This window comes from Mustela erminea, chromosome X, assembly GCF_009829155.1.
Source record: "Mustela erminea isolate mMusErm1 chromosome X, mMusErm1.Pri, whole genome shotgun sequence".
In the NCBI taxonomy this organism is placed as follows: domain Eukaryota; kingdom Metazoa; phylum Chordata; class Mammalia; order Carnivora; family Mustelidae; genus Mustela; species Mustela erminea.
In genome coordinates, this window is record NC_045635.1 from 67,365,228 (window position 1) to 67,390,638 (window position 25,411).

The 25,411-nt window shown below is 34.6% G+C and overlaps 1 protein-coding gene across 6 annotated transcripts in view; it reads right to left on the bottom strand.

Moving 5' to 3' along the window:
- The window catches only part of BRWD3 (bromodomain and WD repeat domain containing 3), a 214,615-nt gene extending 195,029 nt beyond the window's left edge, over nucleotides 1–19,586 (bottom strand). For 4 of the 6 annotated variants that reach the window (XM_032329765.1, XM_032329767.1, XM_032329763.1 and 1 more), the window contains exons 1-6: nucleotides 19,274–19,586; nucleotides 19,100–19,179; nucleotides 18,868–18,897; nucleotides 18,398–18,457; nucleotides 7,068–7,218; nucleotides 5,562–5,660 (exon numbers count right to left, since the gene is read on the bottom strand). In XM_032329765.1, the coding sequence (XP_032185656.1) occupies nucleotides 5,562–5,660; nucleotides 7,068–7,218; nucleotides 18,398–18,457; nucleotides 18,868–18,897; nucleotides 19,100–19,179; nucleotides 19,274–19,304 (451 nt within the window). In that variant the 5' untranslated portion in view covers nucleotides 19,305–19,586. The remainder of the gene's footprint in view (nucleotides 1–5,561; nucleotides 5,661–7,067; nucleotides 7,219–18,397; nucleotides 18,458–18,867; nucleotides 18,898–19,099; nucleotides 19,180–19,273) is intronic. The other 2 variants (XM_032329766.1, XM_032329764.1) reach the window with 1 other exon arrangement.
- Between the last annotated feature and the right edge of the window lie 5,825 nt (nucleotides 19,587–25,411).

A 25,411-nucleotide genomic window follows, 5' to 3' on the forward strand; every position in this document is an offset into this window, starting at 1 on the left:
TCTACAGATAATTTTATGGAAATTGTTTAGAATATAATAATTAGGAAAATTTCTGAAACTTTTAATATGATATAAAAATAGAGTATAAGGCTAGTTCTTTCAAATATTCATTTCAAATGGACAATAAATAGACTTTTGAAATTACTTCTGTACTGAAAAACTAGCTAATTAGCAGAGTTGTGTTTGTGTGAAATTTTATTTTCCCAAATTTTAGTACAACTACTTACAAAGTTTCCAAAACAAATACTGATCTTTAAAGGAATGAAAAAACAACAATATTTAGTTATTATAGTATAAGATCTCAAATGACACTACAAATATTAATTACATATGATCCAAGATTTTTTTGAGTGGTATTAGGTATTAATATTATTTTCAATTTAGTTCAACATTCTTCCTTTGATTTAAGCCAAGCATATAGCTAATGAAATGGCATGACTGGAGCTTAGATTTGTAATAACATAAATATCATAGGTACCTGTGCTCTTTCCCTATAGGGATTATGAAATTCACCCTTGGTAAACTTAAGTACACATATATGTAAAGTATTACAGTAGTTAATCTATTCTATGCCATGCTCCCCAACCTCCATTTCATTAAATTACTAAATAACACTGTTGGGTTAACTGCACAAAGGATGGGAACATTTGAATAAATAATCTCATATTGTGGAAAGTCCAGATAAGGTCAGAATCTTATTGTTTTTGGCCAAAGACAATTGTGAAACTCATTAGAAAGAAGTGGCACAATGCGATCTTTGAAGTGAGTTACTAAAATCAAAATAGGAAAAGCTAAAGGTTCCTAAGTACAAAAGTTGAAAACATTCCAGGCTAAATTTGTAAAATGAATCACTAGTTAATACATTATTACTAAATTGTGTACCTATCCAGAAAGCTGCTTATTGGTTTTCGTATTGTTCTAGATCCTCACTGTCCATTACAGTACTCATTAGCCATATGTGGTTATAGAATTTAAAAATTAGTAAAAATTCTGTAAAATTAAAAATTGAGTTTCCTGGATATGAAAGCCACATGTGGCTGGTGCCTACTGTTTTAGATGGCACCAAACAGAACATTTCCATTATCACAGAAAGTTCTATTGGGTAGCACTATTTTACATAAAATGCCAATTAAAATGAGCCCCAAGAAATAATGGTATAAGACTAACTATACTGGATAAAATTAAAAAGTGGAACATATCTATTTATGGTAAAAGTTCTATGCAAAGTAGGAACAGAAAGGAACATCCCCAAACTGATAAAGGCATCTACAGTTACACTTAAGAGTTAAAGACTGCCTGCTTTCCCCCTACAATCAGCAACTAGGAAAGGATATCCAGTCTCATCACTTTAATTCACCATTATACCTGAAGCACTAGCAGTTCACCAGTCCAGGACAAAGAACCGTAATACAGACAAGATTAGAAAGGAAAAGTAAACCTATCTTTATTTGTAGACAAGGTGATTATCTATGTAGAGAATTCTGAAGAATCTAAAAAAAATGCTATTAGATCTAGGTGAATTTAGCAGGATCAACATACAAAAACAAAACAAAACCCCTCCACTTACTGTCAACAAACAAGTGTAAATTTGAAAATTAAAAATATGTAATTTAAAATAGCACCAAAAAAACCATGAAACCCTTAGGAAAAAAATTCACAAGAGATGTGCAAAACCTATACACAGGAAACTACAAAATATTGCTATGAGAAATTACAGATGACCTAAATAAATGGGAAATTATACCATGTTCCTAGATTATAAGGTTCAATATTGTTAAGATGTTAATTTTCCCCCAAATTATCTACAGAGTCAGTGTAATCCCAAACAAAATACTAATTGTTTCTTGGTAGAAACTGAGAAGCTAATTCTAAAATTATACATTGCTAGTAGAAATACAAAGTGGGATAGACACTTCCAAAATAGTTCTGCAATTTTTTAAAAAGTTAAACCAATACTTACCATATGATCCAACAATCCCATTAACTAGATATTTACCCATGAGAAATGAAAACCAATGTTCATGCAAAGACATATATACGAAAGTTTATAACAGCTTTATTTATAATAGCCAAAATCCAAAAAACCTCAAATGCCCATCAATTGATGAATTAACAAACGTATCACAGTATATCCATCCATACAATGAAATTCTGCTCAGTAATAAAAAGGAATAAATTGCTGATACATGAAATGACATGCATAAATTAAAAAAAAAAAACTAGGTTCCAAGCAAAATCAGATATAAATAAAAGACTATGTGCTTATTATTTCATTTAGATAAAACTGTAAAGAGGTAAAAGTAGAGTGGACAGAGAGGTTCCTGGTTTCCAGAAATATAGGGAAGGGCAGAGAATGGACTACAATGAGACATAGGAAATTCAGGATATGACAGAAATGTTCTATATTTTTACTTGCTGTTATTTATACAAATGCATATGTTTGTCAAAACTCATTGGACACTTAAGAAGGGAAAATTTTATTTTATATGAATTTATATATATTTTTATGAATGAATTTTTATGAATTTATATGAATTAATATTTGACTTAAAAAATAAAAGTAATAGGGGCACCTGGGTGGCTCAGTCACTTAAGCATCCAACTCTTTTTTTTTTTTAATTTTATTTATTTATTTGACAGACAGAGATCACAAGTAGGCAGGGAGGCAGGCAGAGAGAGAGGAAGGGAAGCAGGCTCCCCGCTGAGCAGAAAGCCAGATGTGGGGCTCGATCCCAGGACCCTGGGATCATGACCCGAGCCGAAGGCAGAGGCTTTAACCCACTGAGCCACCCAGGCACCCCACCATCCAACTCTTGATTTCAGATCAAGTCATAGATCCAGCCCCAAGTCAGGGTACCCACTTAGCAGGGAGTCACCTTCCTCCCTCTCCCTCTGCCCCTCTCCCCCACCCATGTGCGCGCACACACACACACTCTCTCTATAAAAATAAATAAGCAAATCTAAATAAAGAAATAAATGTAATATGGCTAACCTTCTATTTTGGTGCTCTATAAGTACAGATCTGTTATACCAAGGAAATATGGTATAGAAATAGACTGTCTGGAAGGCAAACAGCATAACTTCTGTCAGTCCCAAACTTCTCTGGACTTTAGCTTCTTCTTGTGTAAATGGGAGTTTATAACCCAGTTTCTCAAATCTGTTTCCAGGAAATTTTCAGAATGTTACAGGTATTTTGGGAAAGGAGTTTCTACTGTCAATTTACCTAGGAAACATTCCCCATAAGGTGATTTCACAATGCATTTAGCATATGAAAAGCTCTGAGCAGGTCTACATGCATTCATTTTTTTTTCTATAATTCTTTAAACTCAGTTTTTCCCACATTTACTTGACCAAGAAACACTTCTATCAAAAAATGGTCTTAGTTGGGCAACTGGGTGGCTCAGTCAGTTAAGCGTCCAACTCTTGATTTTGGCTCAGGCCGTGATCCCAGAGTAGTGAGATGGAGCCTGCTTAAAATTCTCTCTCTCCCTCTCCTTCTGCCTCTCCAACCCCCACCCCCTGTTCCCTCTGTCAATGAATGAATAAATAAATAAATAAATGATGTTTTAGATGGTATTGCTAAAGTACTAAAATTCATTGAACTTTCAAGATTACCTTCTTTTTAAGTTTTCTTAAAACTTATTTATTAGAAAGAGAGAGACAGAGCATGCACATGAACACACATACACAGACACACACACACAAACACACACACGAGTAAGTTGGAGGAGCGGCAGAGGGACACTCTTTCAAGCAGACTCCTTGCTGAGCACAGAGCCTGACAGGAGGCTCAATCTCAGGACCCATGAGATCATGACCCACGAGATCACAACCTGAGCTGAAACCAAGAGTCAGATCTTCAAGGGACTAAGTCACCCTGGTGCCCCACCTTCTTGATTAAGTTTTATTTACATTGAGAAACTATATAACTGATTGACTTTAAAGCAGCTATGCAGAACTGTAGCCCTTAATGAGAATACTTTTAAATCACAAATTTTAAAGGACTTCTTACTCATCTTGCTACTTTCCTAGTCAACTCCTCTGAGTTTTTACCAGGTTCTGAATTCTAAATATCCTAAACTTAAATATTTTGACTCCTATATACTACAGGAATTGAATTATCTCTATTTGAATAGCTCCTCTTCAAATAACAGGGCAGAATTAAGAATGTGAAAACATCAATGCCAGGAACACTAAAACTCCTGAGCAATTACTATAAAAATAACAAAGTGATCTAAGAAAGTAAGTGTTCACTGAACAAAACTGGTATAAGTTTGAATATATATAGTTAAAATAGTTTTTAAAAAGGGAAGTAAAGAAAGACTAAACAAAGATGGAAAACCAATATTCTAAATGCTGCTCTTCAGCACTTTACATGGGATCACTGAAAGAAGTACAAAGCATTACAAATAATGTTGATAGTGTGGTTAAAAATATTGTATCTTTTGAATGTAAATAAATAGATGAATAATAAGAGCCATCTTAATTTAAGTCAGTAAGTTAATTAGGAATAAAGCTTTAGGGGAAAAGTGAACACTGGAAAATTCTAAAGGGTAAACAAACCACCCCTGAAAATGAAAAAAAAAATGTTAGAAATGCCATGTCCAATTAGATCCAAATCAGTAGTCTTCTTTACCCAGTAACAGCCAAGCTATGGAAGAGTGTTGTTAGTAATGTATACTGAAGTATCTAATTTACTTCAATAACCCTTATGACTTTATCAATAATTTTGTCTACATAACTTTTGAAATTATTTCTAGCCTAAATTTGTTTAAACTCTTGGGGTAAATAACTTCTATAAGATTATTATATAAAATAGTATTCCTTTCAAAAAGTATTTTTATTTTTCAATTTGAATTTAAGGAATATTCTCTGGGCCCTAGGCACTACATAAAATAATTTTTTAGAAGAGTAAAAAAATAGGGAAGCAAAGTGGCAATTACTCATCTAGCTGTTTATATTCTTTTTAAGAGTTAAATTTTAGTACAAATGGTTTCATAGCTAAGTCTCCTTGGAAACCACTAGTAGTATTTCTCCATAATGGTCTGGCCAGAGATGCCCCAGGAATAATCCAAATGGAACATGCAAATTTCAGTAAACTTTAAAAAGGGGAAGGGTGATTTTTCTTGTTTTAATAAAGACATATAAAATGTATCATATCATTATGTTTAGTAAACAGATAAAAGCAGAATGCATTTTGTTTTGTTCTTTACATAGTTACCCATCTTTACATAGTTCCCTGTAAAATCTTTAAGCTCGGCACATAGATATGTAAACAGACATCCATATGGTTAAAAACATGTATAGTATATAAAAAAGTAAATTCTTCTGCTAACAAGAAAGAAAGGCAGAAAAAAGAAAAAAACACAAGATCACAAAACCATAATCATATTAAAAATAAAAATGTTTTTAAAAAGTTGGACCAACCATGAAGCCTCTCAAGAATGTAAGCAGCTTATTTATATTTCAAATTTAATTCTGGTACCTATTTTTGGCTGTATAATGAGTTCAGGAAGAAAAAAATCAAGAATATGTCCATAGTTCACATGGATGTTACTCACCCACATTTGGAGGTTTCACATAATTTGCAGGTAGTTCTGGAGGTCTGCCTCTATGCAGAGCTGCAAAAGCAGACCCATTCCATAGTGTACTCTTACAGTCTATTCAAAAAGATTGAAAAGTTAGTCAAGAAATAGAACAGTGTTTTTTAAAATTGTACCTTAGAGGTAAATGTCTGTGGTTTAATTTTGTTTGTTGGAATATATTTTTAACTACTAATACCACAATAACAAATGACATGCATATTTTGAACATGTTATAAACTACATTATGATTGTTAAATAACAACACGTTAATATAACACCCAGATATTTTATTTCTGTGCTGATCTAGAATTAAAGCTTTTATTCAGCATGTATTTGAATCATATAAATATGTCATGGATTAATAAGGTTTTAATTTTATATTGGTCCTTCATGATCTTTAGGCTTATATATTTCTACTTATATAAAACCATATAAGCAAGGTTAGGACTACAGCACAAGTATGCCAGGTAAAATTCAGAAACATTTATACTTGGTGCATAGTCATACTATATAGAATGCCTGCCAATTGTGCCGTAATAGGTAACAATATTGCATTATCGGATGATAAATGATTATAAATAGTTGTGTTTTTTGTCTTTCATGTTTATGTCAAGAAACTCAAGTAAATGTGAAATATTCCTAATAATTCAACTATGATACAAGAATATTGCACTACTACTCTCTTTTGAGGGGGGAAAGAACAGAGGGAAAGGGAGAGAGAGAATCCCAAGGAGGCTCTATGCCAAGCATAGTGCCTGACACAGGGCTCGGTCTCACAAACCCAAGATCATGACCTGAGCTGAAATTAAGAGTTGGACACTTAACCAACTGAGTCACCCAGGAACCCCTCTACTGCTCTCTTGAAAACTTCCAATTTAATGATTTGAAGACTTTCCTTATATTATAAAACTAGATGTTTAATACTATTTTATATATTTTACATATTGGGGTTCCATGAAAAACTTTGGGAAAAATCTTTAAAAGACTGAAAACAGTGGAGTACAAAAACTATTACTGAATGGTCACTAATAGGTTGATATATGTTTTTAATATTTTCACAATTATAAAAATTTTTATATATCACATATAAATTTTTACATATTATTTTTCATTTTCTTGTTATAAAACATACAATGTGATTAGGATGATATAAAGACTCATAATACTAAAATCTAAAAATATTAAAACATAATAAAAGACTTTTAAGAATTCATACTATACTAATCAGAGCAATGATCTTTAAAATCCCAGTCCACAGGATTACAAAAAGATTTTACATTCTATACTTCTATTGTATTCACTGTTTTATAGCAGAGGGCTTCTTTTAGGCCTCTAAAAATTTATTTGTACTCTAAGAAAATAAGATTGGAAAAATAAGAAAAACTAGAAGAAAATTAGTATTTAGGAAAGCATGGGAACATTTACTTAACATAAAAATACGTTGTTCTCCACTCATTCATCTGAAAACTATGAAAATCTTACCTTTGGCATCCCGTAACAGAGACTGCCGACCAACACCTAGTAATGTCTGTACCCCAGGAACACTCTGAGGGATCTCCTTATCTAGTAAGGGACCAATCCGCTCACAAATTTTAAGGAGGTAGTCTGGAGGAATGTGTGCATTGGCTGCCACCTAAAAAGCATAAATAAAACAGAAAAACGAACATGGTTTAAACACATAATTTACTCCATTACCAAACTGTTCCATCATGGAACAAAGCGCAATTTTTATATATAGGATCAGAAAATAACATTTTAAATATTTAATACTTTAGCCAAACTAAAGAAACAGCTACAAAAATTAAGCACATCTAAATGATAACATTTAAATGACATGGCACTCAAACTTACTTTTACATGCCTTGATTAAATCATTTGCTTAGCTGTTAATCTTATGAAATAAGTGTTGCAAAACAGCAAAAGTGCGCATGCCTAAAATTAAAGTACAAAGACAACGGGTAAACTCTACTAGTACTTCATTTATTCAGTAGTGATGAAGTGATCAAAAATCAGAGACTCTAGATTCTATATAAATGATAAGAATACAAACAAAAGGTATTACTTGCATCAAACTCTCACCTAAATCCCTTTAGGATTAACAGGACAAATCTGCTTAAAGAGCAGAACTGGTTTTCCTTAAAAAAGTTAACTGGTTTCCAAAACAGTATCCAATTAATGTTTTTATAAATACTATGATCCAAATAACTACACTATGTACTCAAAATTCATCACAACATTAACTCATTGTTTAAACACACAAGAAAATTCCTGAAGATAGTAAACTTATGTACACAGGGATGAGAAAATTAACAAAACTATTCATTTTTTTATCTAAGTTAATGGTCAAGTCCCAGATGTGTTTCATAAATACCTAATTATTAAAGGAGCAAACAGAAAACTAGATATTAAAAATCCTTATATTAAAAAAATTTACATTCTCATCTTGACATAAAGGGAGAATGAATGAAAATATAAATAAAAATTTAATAAATATATTAAATATGTTATATTAATATATAATAAAATGTAAAAAATAAATATTTATTTATACCGTCACATAGGACCCCACATCAATATATTATCACCAGGTCAAGAACAATACAACATAAAAGAATAATTTTGAAAATCATCCCTAATGATCACCATGAGAAAATAAATTATGTGTGTTCTTGGTAGGTATTTGTTCAATGACTCAATGAACATTAAAAAACAAAGTAAATAAACTGAGGGTTTTGGAGGGTAGGGGGGAGGGGTTTGGGAGGACCTGGTGGTGGATATTAAGGAGGGCACGTATTGCATGGAGCACTGGGTGTGGTGCATAAACAATGAATCTTGGAACACTGAAAAAAATTAAATTAAAAAAAAAATAAAATCCATCTATAAGAAATATAACATGAATTCATAGAGGAAAAATCTTAGTTTCTCCTATCAAGGTACCTTTTTTGTTTTCTTAGAAAACATACGTTAAAGAACTACAATCCAACATGTATTCAGAATTCTGTGAATAAGGGATTCTATTGTGATTTTTAAAAAATTATTTCCTGCCAGTTATCTTTTTTAAATCCCAGCAAAAATTAATTTTAATCTACCAAAATAAATGGCTCTTGGTAACTGTCACGATGCTCAGAAAGAATGGCAACCAAACCTGATTAATTTATATTTTCGTCAACATGGTTTGGCTTCTAGATTGGGACAAAGGATCAAGCAAATTATTTCTGTTATTTCTCCCATCTCTAGTTTGTTTTCCAAGCAAATAACTCTATAGAACGACCTCTTAGAAAAACACACAGGTAACATTAAAGTCAAAGCAGCTGATGATTCAATTTAATCTAATTATTATCTATAGACAATGGTATCTTAAAATCCTAGTTTTTAATTCATTCCCTCCACATTAAAACATTTCTTAAATATGCCCACAGGCAAGTACACTTAGTACCCCAAAAAATACGTATCTCAAAGAAAAAAAGCTTTAAAATACTGTATATGAACATCTATAACAGCTTACGCCTTTTTTCCCACCAACAGTCTCGGATATACTCCACTTCCGTTATCAGTCATTATTTTTTCAAGTAAACACTATATGAAGTCTTTACATAGGATAGCAGTTCATGTCTTTACTGGCATTTTCTTTTTTGTTTGTTTGGGTTTGGGGGGAGACTTGGTTTATTTCTTTAATTTAAATTTAAGTTATTTAACATATGGTATATTATTAGATTCAGGATAGAATTTAGTGATTCATCAGTCTGTATCACACCCAGTGCTCATTACAAATGACCAGTACTCATTACAAGTGAAAATGCCTCCTTAACTGGCATTTTCTTTCTGATCAATTTTCTTTTTTTCATCCTGTTACCATTTCAAGAGTTATTCACCTGCCTAGAAATTGCAATATATCTAGTCATATATAATCCAGAAAATAATCCTCTAATATGAATTTTTTAAATCACCTCCTTACAGAAAATCCGTCAGAACTATATCCTAAACAGACAACTTAACTTTCCTGGTCACTTCATTGTGTAGAAACAATGATGTTTGAGTTTCAGTGAATTACATAAATCTTCGTATCAATTCGTCAGTAATACATTTTAAAATATAGAATCATTAATTAAGCAACCAAAACAAGGGTTATCTACACCCAAATTCTCCCCCTTGAGATTTTTATTATAAGCCATTAAATAAATTTTACACGTTTGAATTCCACCCTATACAATTGGAAATTCCTTAATTTCTAAATGGTTCCATTCAAAAAGTCCGTTCTTCCAAAATCAGTAAAAATTTGATTACAAAGCAGTAGTAGATAAGCATATTCTATCAATACAATAGCAATAACAATACATTTGAGTTGAACACGCTAGAGTCTCCTTCAAACAATATCAACAGGCTTCCAGACTATATCAGCTCAGTTCTTGCAATAGTAGTTTTTTTCTAAATCAAATTTCAGGACTTGTAAGTGGTAGTCAACATTTATTTCAATCCATTTGCTTTGAATAAAGTTGAAATTTTTTAAACACAATCTTTTTTGGCTTAAGAACTTCTATATACCCTCAGTAATTACATAAGTCTTTAAAAAATTCTACATTGGAATTATGTATGAATATAATATATAATAAAATGTAATATTAAAAATATATATTAAAATATTCTATGAAATTCATAACATAATATTATAAGCCACTCTTTTCAATTAAAGCTCAAATCTTCTAGTTTCAGTGATTTTTCTCTCTGGAATATAATGGCCAAGTAACACAACAAGCACTTTGATATGTGCAGAAGAAAAGCATTCTATAAAAACAAAGTTCAAAAGTATAATACAAACTTCTATATTATTCTGTAGAACAGCTCCAAGGAGTTAAATTACAGAATGTTTGATTTAGAAGGATCCTTATACACAATTAGAAGTAAAGTCCAGTGGTCACAATGAATATACAGAAATCTGGGTTTCCCTGTCCACAGCTCTTCCTATTACTTAGTGTCTTATTAAGGCAACTGGAAATTTATGAAGATAACTAACACAAAGACTGCAAAAAAAATAAAAACATAAATTCAAATAAACTGAAAGAAATTAAATGAAGCCTAGATTATAAACCTTCTTGATAGGAAGACTGGTTGACCTAAACAGCAAACTTAACAACTGAATTACTAAACTTCAGAATTATGACAAGTGAGAAGACCAGAGTGTTCACAGAAATGATCCTACTCATCATAATTAGTTAAAAGGAACCCAGCTAAGAACTGAAAAAAATGCAAAAGGTACCTAACTTCAAGGTGCCAGGCCCATACCAAGCACTACATTTGAAATACTAAGTTTCAGATAGCAATAATGACATTTCTACCTTGGCTTTTAGAAATTACAGGATAAGTAACTCCAAAAAACAAATAAAAGAGATAATTGTTTCTGTGTTTTGTTTTCTAAGATCATGACTACACAGGTAAATGAAGAATCAAACTGGACCCATACAAGAAGTGAAATCATAACATTTTATCTGAGATTTCAATTTTTTTGGTGTGGGCAGAGTAGGGGGAGAAGCACATATAAAAAATTAAGACACGTGATTCTTTTTTATATTTATGGAAAACAAAATAGATTTTGAATACATCAATATAAGTATAATATAAAAATATGCATGATACTTTGAAGTCTGGAAGCCTGGATTTTTCAGGTTCTAAAATCTACAAGCTATTACTCCTTCTGGCAGTGTGACACAGTAGAAAGGACTTAGATTTTAATTTCTCTACCATCCTCAGTTCCTACTTCTGTGACCTGCAAAGCTACTCAGTCTGAGAGCCTAAGCTTCTGCATCTGTAAAACAGGGAGTAATAATTACTACCTCATACGTTTTGTAAAACAAAAACAGAATCATTCACTCTTGCATTCATTCATCCAAACATTTAACATATAGAGATGAAATGGGAAGACAAACTGCTGCCCCAAGGAAACCCACAGTCCTAGTAGAGGAAACAAACTAGTAAATAAAACAAACAAATAAATAAATAACAAATAAACAAACAAATAAATAAAATAAATAAAACAAATCAAAGTATAAGTACCTAGAGGGAGTACAAAGAGCTAAGAGAAGCAAAGAAATACAGTACCTCCTTCAGCCTAAAGGGTTCATGTCTAATCACACTTGAAGACTAAGTGAAAATTCACAGGACAGACAAAAGGAAGGGAAGGCATTCCATACAAATAGAAAGGTAACTCTACCCAGTAAACGTACTTTTGCACAGTTACTAACACATAATATCCCCCAATGTTTAAGATTCTCCTCCATGTTGAGTTAAAAAAAGTAAAAAACTCACAGAGTATCATCTGATTCTGATGTGAAAAAATACAGGTACAAAAAAATAAGACTAGAAGAAAACACAAAAAACTAATTGTTTATTTTCTTCCTGATACTTTTCAGTATATAAATGTCCACAATAATCCAATATTATACCATAAAGTGTTGAGTTTTAATGTTTGCTGAATTTGAAGGAAGAAAGGGAAAAACTAGGCAGAAAGGGAAATAAAACATTATAATAAATAATAAAATAATAATAAATAATAAAAAAAAATTTTCCACCACAGCAATATACTGGTTTGCACATGGGCTACAAAGTGTTAAGACTTCCTATCACTTTTCTTTGAAAATGTTTATCATTGTTCATAGCATTTCTTTTTCTATGAGTTTTAGGATTTTCTCAGGAATGAGAGAGCCAAGAGCAACCCACTTCAGCTCAAATATTCTCTGGGTTATGATATCATAAGCAAACACCAAAAAGACTATAACCTTGAGGACAAACAGTATCAAGACAAGGACAAGGGACCCACCCACATTCTGGAAGTTTCTCGGTAGAGAAAGGTCCAATAAATGAACTTGGTTCCAACTAGCATATTAAATAAGCCTAAGAAATATATATTGAAAATATATATTTTCATATATATTGAAATATATATGAAATGCTCCTAACAAAAGTTAAGAAAATTACACAAAAAAATAACTGAGGGCCAGATTATTATAAAGTACTACAGTAGATATTAAAGAGCATGAGAAAACATCTTCAACGAGGTAATTTAAAATATAAGAAATTACTTATAAATAATGTACAGAAAATAAGTTCAGGATTAGAAAAGATCAATCAGAAGTGTTGAGGATCCCTGCAACAAGACATCAGAAAGACCTATCTCCCACTTCTTAAAAAAACAGAGAATACTACACCGGTATCATACTAAGTTACCTTTCTCTAATTAATAAAAATGCAAATAACACTAAATATATTTTGACATAACAATTATTTCTTGCTTGAGTTAATACAGATACACTTCAAAGCACTCAAACCGACTCAATTCTAACACTTTTTTAAATACTTTTTCCCATCAATGGTACTGTTTTATATATTCCTCACTTTATAAAAATATTAAGAAAATGAGGTTGTGATATAGCTAGCTATGAACATATAAATTCTGGGGTCATAGTTCTTTAGATATCCATTTCCCACTCAACCTCTATGTCCTATTTTTCAAATGCAGTAAACAATCATTTGCACTGCATTTTCAATTAACAAAAGGTGTTCTTTCTATTTAACTTATTTGTTTCACACAACAACCTTGTAAAATGGATAGGGGAGTTTATTTTATAAATGAGAAAACTGAATCCCTGAGAGGTTAAGTGACTTGCCCAGAGTCACTCAACAAGACTATCATCCCAACTAAATGTTATGGTCTTTTCTACTATTCACAAAATCCTTTATGAAAAATGTCAAACAAGAGCATCTCTGAAATTTGACCCAAACACTAAATTGACTTGAAATTACTTTTTTGCTCTTTACCAAAAAACAAAACAAAATAAAAACCTGTTTATCAATCAATCAATCAGTAATCAACATCAGTAAACCAAGAACAAAAATAAACTAATATTCAAATTGACAAAGGTGCTTTCCAGAACAATTTTTTTTTTTTAAGTGGGTAGAAGAAGAATCAATGAAACAAGATGGAAGTGGGAGGGAGACAAACCATAAGTGACTCTTAATCTCTCAGAACAAAATTTTTTAAGGAACATTCACCCAATCCAAATTCTTACTCCCAAATAGCAGCTCTCTTCACTTTCTTAATGCCATCTCATTTGTATTGAGATAGATACCAGTTTCCTAGAACTAATGATAAATCTCCAAAAGGTTTTTAATCATTGAAAGTATGTTCTTAGAGCCAAAGTGTGAAAAAAAAGACAATGATCAATCCAGACAAATAACTAAAACCAAAGTATTATAGAAAGCAAAACTGTACATGTGGCTCAAACAAATCAAAAGTGAGGAATACTAGTTTCCAGACATTGATTGCTCTCTACCATAAGACCTATCAGTTAGCATTATATCCACACTGGGGCTGAGCAGCACATAACTTTTGGTTTCCCATGATGCATTCTGTTCTTCCTAACTATGGCTGTGTAGCCACACAGCAGTTAATAAATCAGACACACTTAAATTACTTCCACACTTAGAGATACAAAAACTATGCTGCCAGCACTAAACAACTGTTGGGATGTTCTACATTCATTCTACTGTTCTAATAGACAATTTAAACTATCACTAGTAATTAGAGAACAAGAGCTAGGTAAGGTAAGGAAAAAAATACAGGTATATCTGGAATCCAAATACAGTATTTTAAAGTACTTGGTGAGCATCAAATGAGATAATGTGAAAGCACTTTTAGACTTGCATATATTACATGCAGATGCAAGTTCTTATAATGACATATATTATCATAGATGTATACATTTTTTAATGATAGTAGTGAACATATAATCTTTATAAACTTTTCAGTAGCATAAGAACTGCTTCAAGTCTTTTGAATATAAAATGAAGGAAATACAATCTATGTCACCCTAAATGAAAGCACTAATTAAGGCTTTCAATTCTATACACGAAAAATGCTGAATAAATGTGAAAATATATAACATACTTAAAGGTAATTATGACTTTGGTTCAGTCTTATGATACAAGTCCCTTTAAAATGATTAAAAAATATTAAAACATGTCTTTAAAAACAGAAGTTTCCAAGTCACAATTTCAATATGTAAAATTTATGTTAACAAAAACTTCATTTAAACACATACGTACACACATACCCCTCATTACTATGTTTGTAGTTCCCAATAAAGCTCTAAGGAGGAAGCAATAAAACAGCCAACAATTCAACAGGGTCACCATAAATGAACAGACATCTGTAATTATTTAAATTATCTACCATAAGATGAATTTGAAGAAGCAAATCTAATACTATTATGTTGTAAATAAGAGTCAAGGAGAAATGAAAAATGTCCAGACCAAATTTCAAAAACACTCACCATGACTTCAAATTTCTCCCTGTATCATTACTTAAAATTCTGAAAGTTAATTTAGCATGTTTTATTTTGAATGCCATATTCAAAACCCTTACAGTTTAACAAAACTGACAAACATTTCATTTACAGGCTCATATTTCAAAAGGTACTTCAGATCTGAATATGTCAATACTTGCTGGCTAGTAGCTTTAACAAAATACCTGCTGCCTTTTGTTCCAAATTATAAGTAAAACACTAAATCTGATTTCAGTAAGAAAAAACAGGGATTTCTAGAATGCATAATAGTAACAGTAATGAAGTACTGAAGAAATCAAACTTATTATCTTACTATTTTTCTGGATAAACCAAGTTAAGCAACATATACAATTTAAGTGAAAGTACACACACAGACAAAAAGGCAGAGGAGTTCTGTTTCATAGATGTAGCATACATGAAGAGGTACAGGATTATAAACAAGGATATCAAAATGCTGATACCCGTTTTTGATATCCTTGTTTATAATCCTTCACCTCTTCATCATACATCTGCATTCTTTTTTATACCCTAGTATACCTTCAATTTGAAGTACTGTTATATAATTTAACATACAGGATTATACTACTTATAAATACTGTAAGTACACATAAGGTTTTACTAATTACTAATACTTGCTCTAAACTTCAACCTGAAACATGTAGCTAAATCAAAGATCACATTGTATAAATCCATTGTCTAACAGCATTTTAAAAAATACATACACTAAGAAAAAAAAACCCATCTCTCCCACATTGAAGCCACACAAAATCAAAGGTCATATGTGAAATAATTTTAAGCAACTATACCACTGTTGTATCTATCTAGCAATCAATCTAACACAGCACATTCTGTTCTCAACCACTATACTTCTTTTCCTTCGGTTCAAAATCTCACTTAGCCCTAGCCCATTTTCCCTTAAAAAGAAACCTGTAAGTAGAGAACAGATACTTGACTTAAAATAAGACCATATTACCAAAGTATAATATTCCTAGAAACACTGGATCCCAGAAAGATAAAAACCTCTGTACAGTATGAAAATTAAATGAAAAACAAAAAAAGATGCACTATCTAAACTATAGACAATGTTCAAACAATAGATGGAATTTTGTGTATATAAAAATAAAAATGTGTAAGGAAATATAAAAAACAATAAATTTAAAAGATAAATGTGAAAATCAGGTATATGTAGGGATATACAAATGGATTAACAACAATTAAAAAAATAACTGGTTAAAATTTAAGCTTCACTAATCATGAAAAAAAGAGCTAAGTAAATCAACCAGCAGCTATTTCACCTATTAAAGCCACCAAAAGATTGAAAAAGTATTTAAAAACTCACTCTAAGTACCTAGATGGTAACATCATAAATTAGTACTATCTTCTGGAAAACAATTTATATATATACATAAATACACATATAAGCAGTAATATATAAGAAAAGTTACAAAACCGATGAGACCCTTTGACCTGATAACTACGCTTTAGAAATACAGCTCAAAAAAAAAAAAAGAAGAAAGACTACTTAATTATGCAAAGATATTAATGAAAAACTGGAAGTAACCTAAATGTTCAACTGAATGTTGAGTTCAAATCATAGCCAACCTAAAACTGAATCTTTTACCATTTAAATGACAATGTCTATTCAAAAAAGATAATTGCATGTGAAAGTGTTAAGAAAATACAGAGTTTAAAATGGACATTAATTAACATTGATTACCATTATGTAAAAATATGCCTCTAAATATAAGGAAAGGAAGTCTAGCAAACTGGATTTTGGGGGGGGGTTGTTTTTATGTGTCTTTGTGGCTAGTAGACTGTTTTTAATTATTTTGATGTCCATTTGCTTTTTATCACTGTCAAGTAATTTTTAAAAAGCTTTTCCTTGTTTTAAAAAAGCTTTTTCTTTAAAGTTTCATTTTGTTATTTGCTTAAAATGGTATCTTTAGAGACAAATGTAAATGAAAACATCTTCGACACATCTCAGTATAAAACTCTATTTTCAAAACCACATTAGTTATAAAGTGTTTAAACAGATATTAGTAGGCACTGTTTTGGCCCTTTTTGGCAGGACTTCAGTGCAACAAAAGCCTGACTACAAATTAAATACACTGATTAATACATGCAGTTTTTCCAAAATAATTTTTATCCACCTAGAATTTTTTACCATTAATAGTATAGATGGTGGAGTTTATTCATTAATTGAATAATTAATTGTAATCAATTAATTGTAATCAATTATTACACCATTCTGTGATTTATAAAAAATTCAATATTTAATCAGAAAACTAAAATTATTTAGTAATAATTATTAGCAGGCCTCATTACTGTAACTTAATATAAAAATTGTCAAATAAACACTAAATCAGTTTAGATATTGTTATTAAATCATTTTATTTATATTTAGAGTCTACCATACCCCAACTTTCTTTAACTTTGATTTTCCTGCATTTGGATCTTATTTGAAGGGAATATAGCTGAATTTAGATTTTAGTAACATCATCCCTTTCTCCTTTCACTTCCTTCCAATTCACTGTACCAGAGGCTAATGCAAGAGGACATCTTCCCCAAAATAAAAAAAAATAAAAGCACCTTTTTGTGTGTATCAGTGCTGAAGAGAAGTGCATGGACACTATGAATTATATTTGCAGGATAAACAACACAGTCAACCCAATGCCTTTGGTCTTTACTGAAGCATATTTTAAAATATAACCATTGTTGTCTTTTCTAAACTACAAATCGTGTTTCATCAATTCTCAAAAAGGTCATAATCCGTGGTTGTTATGCAGTGAAAATAAATATATCTTCAGGAATGCGATCTAATGATTTAATGAGCTATTTTCTATAATGTGATACATACAGTAATTACGCTTTTCATTCGGTAGCCGATTACCTAAACCCCGCAAATTTTGGAATTCGCTTGATGCTTCCTATTATTTTTAATTGTGTCGTGTTGCCCAATCCAGGGTCGGTTAACTCCCCTCCTAAACCTCCTCCCCCGTAATCCACCCCCCCCCAACCCCACCAAAGACTAAGCCTGGCCTCAGTTCCCGTATTTCAAGCCAGGACCAACCAGAAACCAGTTTTCTTCCACTAATCCGGAACTCTGGGCTGTTACCAACGCTGTCATTGGCCGACGTCAGTCCTTGGTACGTGCCCCAAGATAACCCCCAGGTTTCTCCCTTTTTCCCCTACAATGGGCCTTTCTCAATGTTTGTAACATATTCATAATCCACAAAACGGTATCTCTGATAACTAACTAACATCATCAAAGTTTCCCAGTGGAAACAGGAGAGGCCGGGGGTAGGGCAAGGTACCCTTTCTCCGACTGGCAGGGAGGGGGGAAGGGGCAGTCGTTCTTCGGCCCAGCACAGAGCTCTAGAACCATGTAGGCTAAGGGATCGGGAATGGGCCGGAGGAATAAGGTGGGGAGGGAGTGGAAAAAGAGTTGAATTAAGTTGAAATGAAAACTTTACTCACCAGATCCTCGAAGCTTCTTCGGTGCTCTTTTCCCTCCCAGTCTAAGCGGCGCGGAATCAACTGGGGGCGGGAAAAAAGAAAGGATCGGGGGGTGGGCAAACCATATAGGCCATGCCTGGGCTTCCAATGAAACCGACCCAACCCGGGTCCTGGTCTCCGACCCTCTGGCGTCTGTATTTCTCTAGGTCTAATAGCTGTCGCCTCGAAGCTAGTCCAGTGTAGGAAGGAGGAGGTCGAGGGGGAGGAAATCCTGAAAAACCGCCTCCCTTGGTCATAAAGAGGGGGCGAGTTAAGACCCCGGCGATATCCGCCTCTTTTGAGGGAATAAGCTGGTTCACTCCAGTGACAACAGTTATGAGTGCCCAGATCCAAGCTTCCCTCCCAGCCCCTGTCCTCCGCCCCTGACTTGCCCTCCCCTTTCTCCAGTCTCACCCCAGCCCTCCCCACGTCTTCCCGAAGGGGCTCCGTACCTGATGCTCTTCGAGCTCCTGCACTAGCACCTGAGCAAAAGGGAAACACGAGTATGAGGAGCAGCTCGGGCCATCAACACATTCCTCCCTCCCCACTTCGAACCCAGCCGCTGATGGCAGGACTAGTCAAGGCCGGCCTTTCCCTCACCCTCAGTGAAATCGTACACCCAATGCCTCGATTTCCCCATTGGGACCATTCCCTGTGACTCCCAGATCTCCTTCTCCCTCTCACCTGGGCGGATTTGTTGCAGGGTCCGGACTGCAAGAATCTAGCGATCAGGTAATACAGCTCTGTGGAAGAGGGGAAAAAGGCTGAGAGAAGGTAAAGAAAAACAAGCTTTTTCAAAAGAAACTGACAGCCGTCGCGCTAAGCTCCCATCTCCTTAGCCCCCAGACAGTTACCCACCGGCTTCGATCTGGGTAGGTGCCGCCGCCATCCTTTTCCCTAGGGGGTTTGGGGGCTCCACTCCGGAGGAGATAGCGGGGGCGGGTGGGGGCGCTGCCTCTATTGTGGTGAAGCCCCCATGCCCAGGAGTCCCACCGCTTCCGCCCCACTCCTCGTCCTAGTTTCCGTCTCTCTGGTCTCTCTCGGATTCATCGCATCACGTTTCGACCCATAGATATTCTAGCCCTAGAGCGAGGAGGCGGAGAGGAAGGAGAGGGAGAGGGAGAGGGAGGGAGGGAGAGAGAGAGAGAGAGAGAGAGAGCGCGAGCGAGCGCGAGCTAGCGAGCCCGAGAGAAGAGAGGGGAGGAGCCGAAGCGGCGGGGTGGGGGTGGGGGGGTGAGGGGTTGGGGGTGGGGAGGAGGGACGGGGCAAAGGGGGTGGAGAGAGGGGAGGGTAAAAACTGTGAGAAGAGCCTGCAGCTCTCGCGTTCGCCGCTAGGGGCACTAACACAACCGAATGGCCTCCGCTCTTCCTGAGGCCGGCGGTTGCCTAGCTACTGCTCCCGGAAGCAGGGGGAGGTGCTAACTGACGGCCTACGCTCTGGCCGACGCCTTAGAACTCCGTGGTGGCGAGAGCACTCGAGTGTGTTTCCTTTCCTGTGAGGGCGGTCAGGCTTTTTCCTGTTGAGGACTTTTCCTTCTGCCGCTGATGGAAGGAACTTGTGAGGGGCTGACTTGATTCAGCCAATTTCTTCTTTTTCCTCCGGTCACCGAAGAGGCTTTGTTGTTATTTTGGGGGAGGGGGGGTTGATTTGTTTTGTTGCCTCTCCAAAATGAGGCCAGCCCCTGAAGGATCTTGTGATTGAAGGAGAAAAAGGAGACCCTATATGGGCGTCACTTGAAAATGTTTTTTGTGCCAGATGAAAATGTTCTACTTACCAGTCCAGAGTGCAGGGCCCATATTGTTAAAAAGACAATAAAGTTCTAAAATCTGATATTGTGGGGGGAATATGCTGTCAGATATGAAGCATTTTATTTCTTCCCCTCCTGAAAGTTTAACACGTGCCATACCTGTCTCATTCCCGTAGGATAATTTCCCGTTTATCTTAAAGTACTGCCAAAGTATTTTATATTAACTATGGATTTGTGTTTTTTATTACATATGTATATGCAAGGTGGTCTTATGTATTATTACAAATCTGTATGCAACCTTTGGGACAATGTTTTTTAATGCAAAGAATCCTAAATTTTTGGTACAGTACTGACTTTCAGCATTTGGTTACTAAAATCCTAAGTAATTAAAGGATTTGTAGAATCGATACATATGCAATGAACTGATTCTCCTTTTCTATTTTTCCTTAATATTTTGTTCCCACCTCCATCCTTGACCAAAAAAAGTAAAAGAAACTGAACCCGATGAAACCAGAGATTATGTTTAAGCTGCATGTACTATTTACGTTCATTAAAATAATCAAATTTGAAGGTTTACCTTTAAAGTTTAGGGATGGATTCTTGGGAATTTGGTTTCCTTACTACGAGTTTAGCCATTGATCACAGTTCGTCTAGAATTGTATTACGCCAATACAGTCTTAGCCTAGGATGTTTAGCTCTCACTCTGGCTCGATTTCCCATTAGAAAGAAAGAACCACACGGGGTAGTTATGATATGATAGTTCTATCTTTGGTGATTACACTATAGTACTTGAAAAACGCCATTAACCGAAAAAGAAAAAAAAAGATACTAAAAAAATATATAAGCCCTAGACAATTCATTGCAAATAGTTTAGCAAAACGTGAGATGGAAAATTTGTTTACAAATCAAGTATAATATATATATATAACAATTAAGTTTTATCAAGCCACAACCATGCACTAAGCACTTAATATCCTTCACCTCATTTAATCTTTATAGTTATCCTAGGAGGTAGGTTTTATTGTTCTCCCCATTTTACAGATCATAAAAACGACTATATGACTTTGGAAAACTTACTTGTATTCTGTGAACCTTGTTCCTCCTCTGTAAAATAGGATAGTACTTGCTGTGCCCACTTCACAGGAAAGGCTTGCTGTATAATCATGTGAATATATTCATATCATATTTCAAGGTTTATGGGACGTTGTTATTCCATTGGTTACCTCAGTATTAGTCTGGATGCAATCAGGGAAAATTACTATGAATTACTATGTGCCTTTTAAGAGAGTTTAAGATACAAAATATTAACAATAACAGGAGATTAGAGTAATAAGGGATTACCTTGTAAGGAGTAAAGAGAACTCTAACAAATATAAGAATAGCAGATATATAATATAATAGTAGATAAAGTAGCCACTACCTCTAGAATTGAGATGGAGTACCTTCAGCCCCTACGCCCCCCTTAGGGCTAAGATCCAGACTTGGTTGGAAAGAATAAAGCCAGACAAGACTTATTAAATGTCAGGAAAGATGCTATAGTACCTTGTGGGTAGAACTTGCTGAAACTACAACCTCTGGAAGTCACTGGAACTCTGCCCTGGTATCAGTCTTCTAGGGTGCCTGAGAAATGTGTTCATGGCGAAATGTATCACCAGAATGACTTTACTACAAAGGTACTTAGAAGAAGGATGCCAAAGGTGGGGGAGCAGCCTACCCAGTAAAAATGCCAGAAGTAGGAAGCAAAACCCTTTATTCCTACACTGTATTTCCAGCTCCATCTACTGACAAAGCTTCAATTCAGCCTGACAAAAGGAAAAATATTTAAATGTCCCAGATCAGGGGGGCTGGGTGGCTCAGGCAGTTAATCGTCTGCCTTCAGCTCAGGTCATGATCCCAGGGTCTTGGAATCTAACCCTTTGGAGCTACCGGCACAGCAAGGAGCCTGCTTCTTCCTCTCCCTCTGCCTGCTGTTCCCCTGCTTGTGTGCTTGCACTCTATTTCTCTGTCAAATAAATAAAATCTTTAAATAAATAAATAAATGGGCCAGATCCATTTTCAGAGAGCAGTCAAGAGGGGAGAATTGAGATGATAAGCAGCAAATCAGTAAACTGGCACAATTTCCTTGCTTTGCTCTTTACTGTAATGACTACATTGACAAAAGGAAAGTTATTTAAATGTGCATGGTAGCATAAGTTTTAATTTGTTGTTTGTGATAAGCCAAATGCTTTGAATTACTTTGTTGCTATTAAAGTCACCAGTATTAACCCTGTGCCCAAAAGCATAACCATAAGGGGAAGGAAATTTTTATAAATGAAAGGAAACATGCATTTACAAAGAAAAAAAATCTGAAATGTTTTCTTGAATGGGTGTATTAGTTTCCTAGGACTGCCATAACTAACTACCACAAACAGGGTGACTCAAAACTAAAGAAATCTGTTCTGTCATAGTTCTAGAGTCCAGAAATCTAAGATCAAAGTATCACCAAGGATACACTCCCTCCAAAATCTCTGGTAGAGAATCCTTCTTTGCCTTTTCCAGCTTCTGGTGGCACCTGGCATTTCCTCGCTTGTGGCAGCATAACTCCAGTCTCTGACTCTAGCTTCATATGGTCTTCCTGTGTGTCCCTATGCTAAAATTCCCTCTCTTCTTTCTTATAAAAACACCAGTCATTGTATTTCAAGTTCACCCTGAATTCAGAATAATATCATCTCAAGAACCTGAATGATTTACATGTGCAAAGACACTATTTTCCAATGAAGCTATATTCACACATACTGGGGATAGGGAAATGGACATATATTTTGGAAGGGACATAATGAAGCCCACAAAGTTATTTATTTCATTCTGTCTCCTTAGAAATAATGTTAATGGAAGACCAAGGTTGAAAATTACAAATATCCCTAGTATGGCAAAAAAAGAAAGTTAAAAGGTAGGGAATCCTGAGATGGAGAGACAGAAATGGTAAATTAGAAAATTAATATAATAAACCTTGTAAATAAACAGTTCTATTTTCTTATCTCATTTTCTTAAAATGTATACAACATAATAAGTAATGTATTCTTAGATTTTTAAATATACCACATACATTATGATAGCTAATATATTTTAACATATTAAACATAATATATGCATGACAAAAATAGGGAAAAAAGGAGGAGGGAATAGAACTTTACAGGATTAACATTTGTATATCTCAAGGGAACAAAGTATAAAAGTGAACTATATTCGCTAAGAGATATATGCTAAGCCCTAGGACCACTAAGAAAGTAACATTAAAAACAGTGAAAAAAGGCGCAGCTGGGTGGCTCAGTGGGTTAAAGCCTCTGCCTTCAGCTCAGGTCTTGATCCCAGGATCCTGGGATGGAGCCCCCCCATTGGGCTCTCTGCTCAGCGGGGAGCCTGTTTCCTTCTCTCTCTCTCTGCCTGCCTCTTTGCCTACCTGTCATCGCTCTGTGTCAAATAAATAAATAAAATCTTTTTAAAAAACTTTAAAAAATTCCACTAGAACATATTTGCTTAATGCAAAGAAAGAAAGAATAGTACGAAAGAGACATAAGACATATAGAAAAAAAATTTAAATGATAGATGTAAATTCAACTATTCGATAACATCATTACATGTGAATGGATAGAATCTACTTATAGGATAACAGCATGAAGAGCTTTGTGGATAAGCTCACAAGTGAAACTAGTGGAAATTATAAAATATCAACAACCATTTAAAATTTCCAGAAATGGTCTTAAAATGGCATAAAATAAAATCTAAAAAGCATGTATTTAAGAAAACTTAAAGCTTTAGAAACAGTGAACGTTTATATTTGAATGAAGAACCACTCCCTTCTTCCTCCCACGCAAACTTATCTGGGGAGAAACTCCACTACAGAGTAGAATAACTAAAAATATATGGCTTTCTCTCCCCTAGTTCTCAGTTGAAGGGCTACCTTCTTGGGTAGCACAGGACATAAGTGTTTCTCATACTTCTCCCAACTACTTGTTCCTGAGGCTGAGTTCTAATCCAGTGCATCCAAGATATGGTGGTCATCATTCTTTCACCCAGCCCCCATTCATGGGACAAGGATAAATATGGGACATGGGTGACACTAATACTAGGGCCTTGATCACCTTTGCACCAAAATGTGACACAGGAGATGCATGCTAAGACAAGCAAGGCAAAGAAAACTAAGTCTGCTGCATCCCTCCCACACTAAGCACTCATCTCCAAAACCTGGGATGTCATACAGAAGCGTGCCATTTGCTGACCTTCAGTACCAGAAGGAGGGCTTAGAAGAGAGAACTATGAATCTTTCCCCATAGGAACTGACTTTACTTACAATAGGATATGAAGAAATTTAAGCCTAAGAGTACTCTAAAAAAGAGTGAACAAATAAATAAATAAAATCGGGGCACCTGGGTGGCTCAGTGGGTTACAGCCTCTGCCTTCGGCTCAGGTCATGATCCCAGGGTTCTGGGATCGAGCCCCACATCAGACTCTCTGCTCAGCGGGGAGCGTGCTTCCTCCACTCTCTGCCTACTGTGATCTCTGTCTGTCAAATAAATAAATAAAATCTTAAAAAAAAGAGTGAAGATAATGGCAAATTGTAACTGGAAATAAATTGATACAGCAACTTTAATTATAGGCTAAACCTTAGACTGGTTATTTCCTGGAGAGAAACAGAGAGAAAGGCGTCTGAAAAGAGCCATCCAGAGATCAAAGTAAATCTCAAACGCTGATCTTGGAAGATAACCCTCAAAGATCTCAAATTTGACTGGGTCAGACTGTAAGTCAGTTTATGCCCTAGTGCATATGTAAAAAATAAATAAATAAATAAATAATAATCACAGGCAATTAGTGAAACTTAAGATCTGGGAGTGATCAGAGAAAGAGACAAGGAAAGCCCTGCCAATATGAGTGTTCTCCCAAGGTGAATGTGTGTGTAATCAAGGTTGCACCCTCTGAGAGGCAATGTCAGAGGCTTTGCATAGTAATTTAAACAAACATATAATAATAACAAGACCTGAGGGAAAGGTGTACTAGTTCCCAATTTTGCCACAATATATTATTTAAAGTGTCTAGGCTCATACCGTGGTTAAATGGATAAAAAACAAGAAACATCTATATGTTGCCTAAAAGAGACCCAGTTTAGACCTAAAGACAACTGCAAGTTTAAAGTTAAAGGATGGAGAAACACCTATCATGCAAATGGAATTCAAAAGAAACCTGGGGTAACAGAAGAAGATGGCAGTGAATT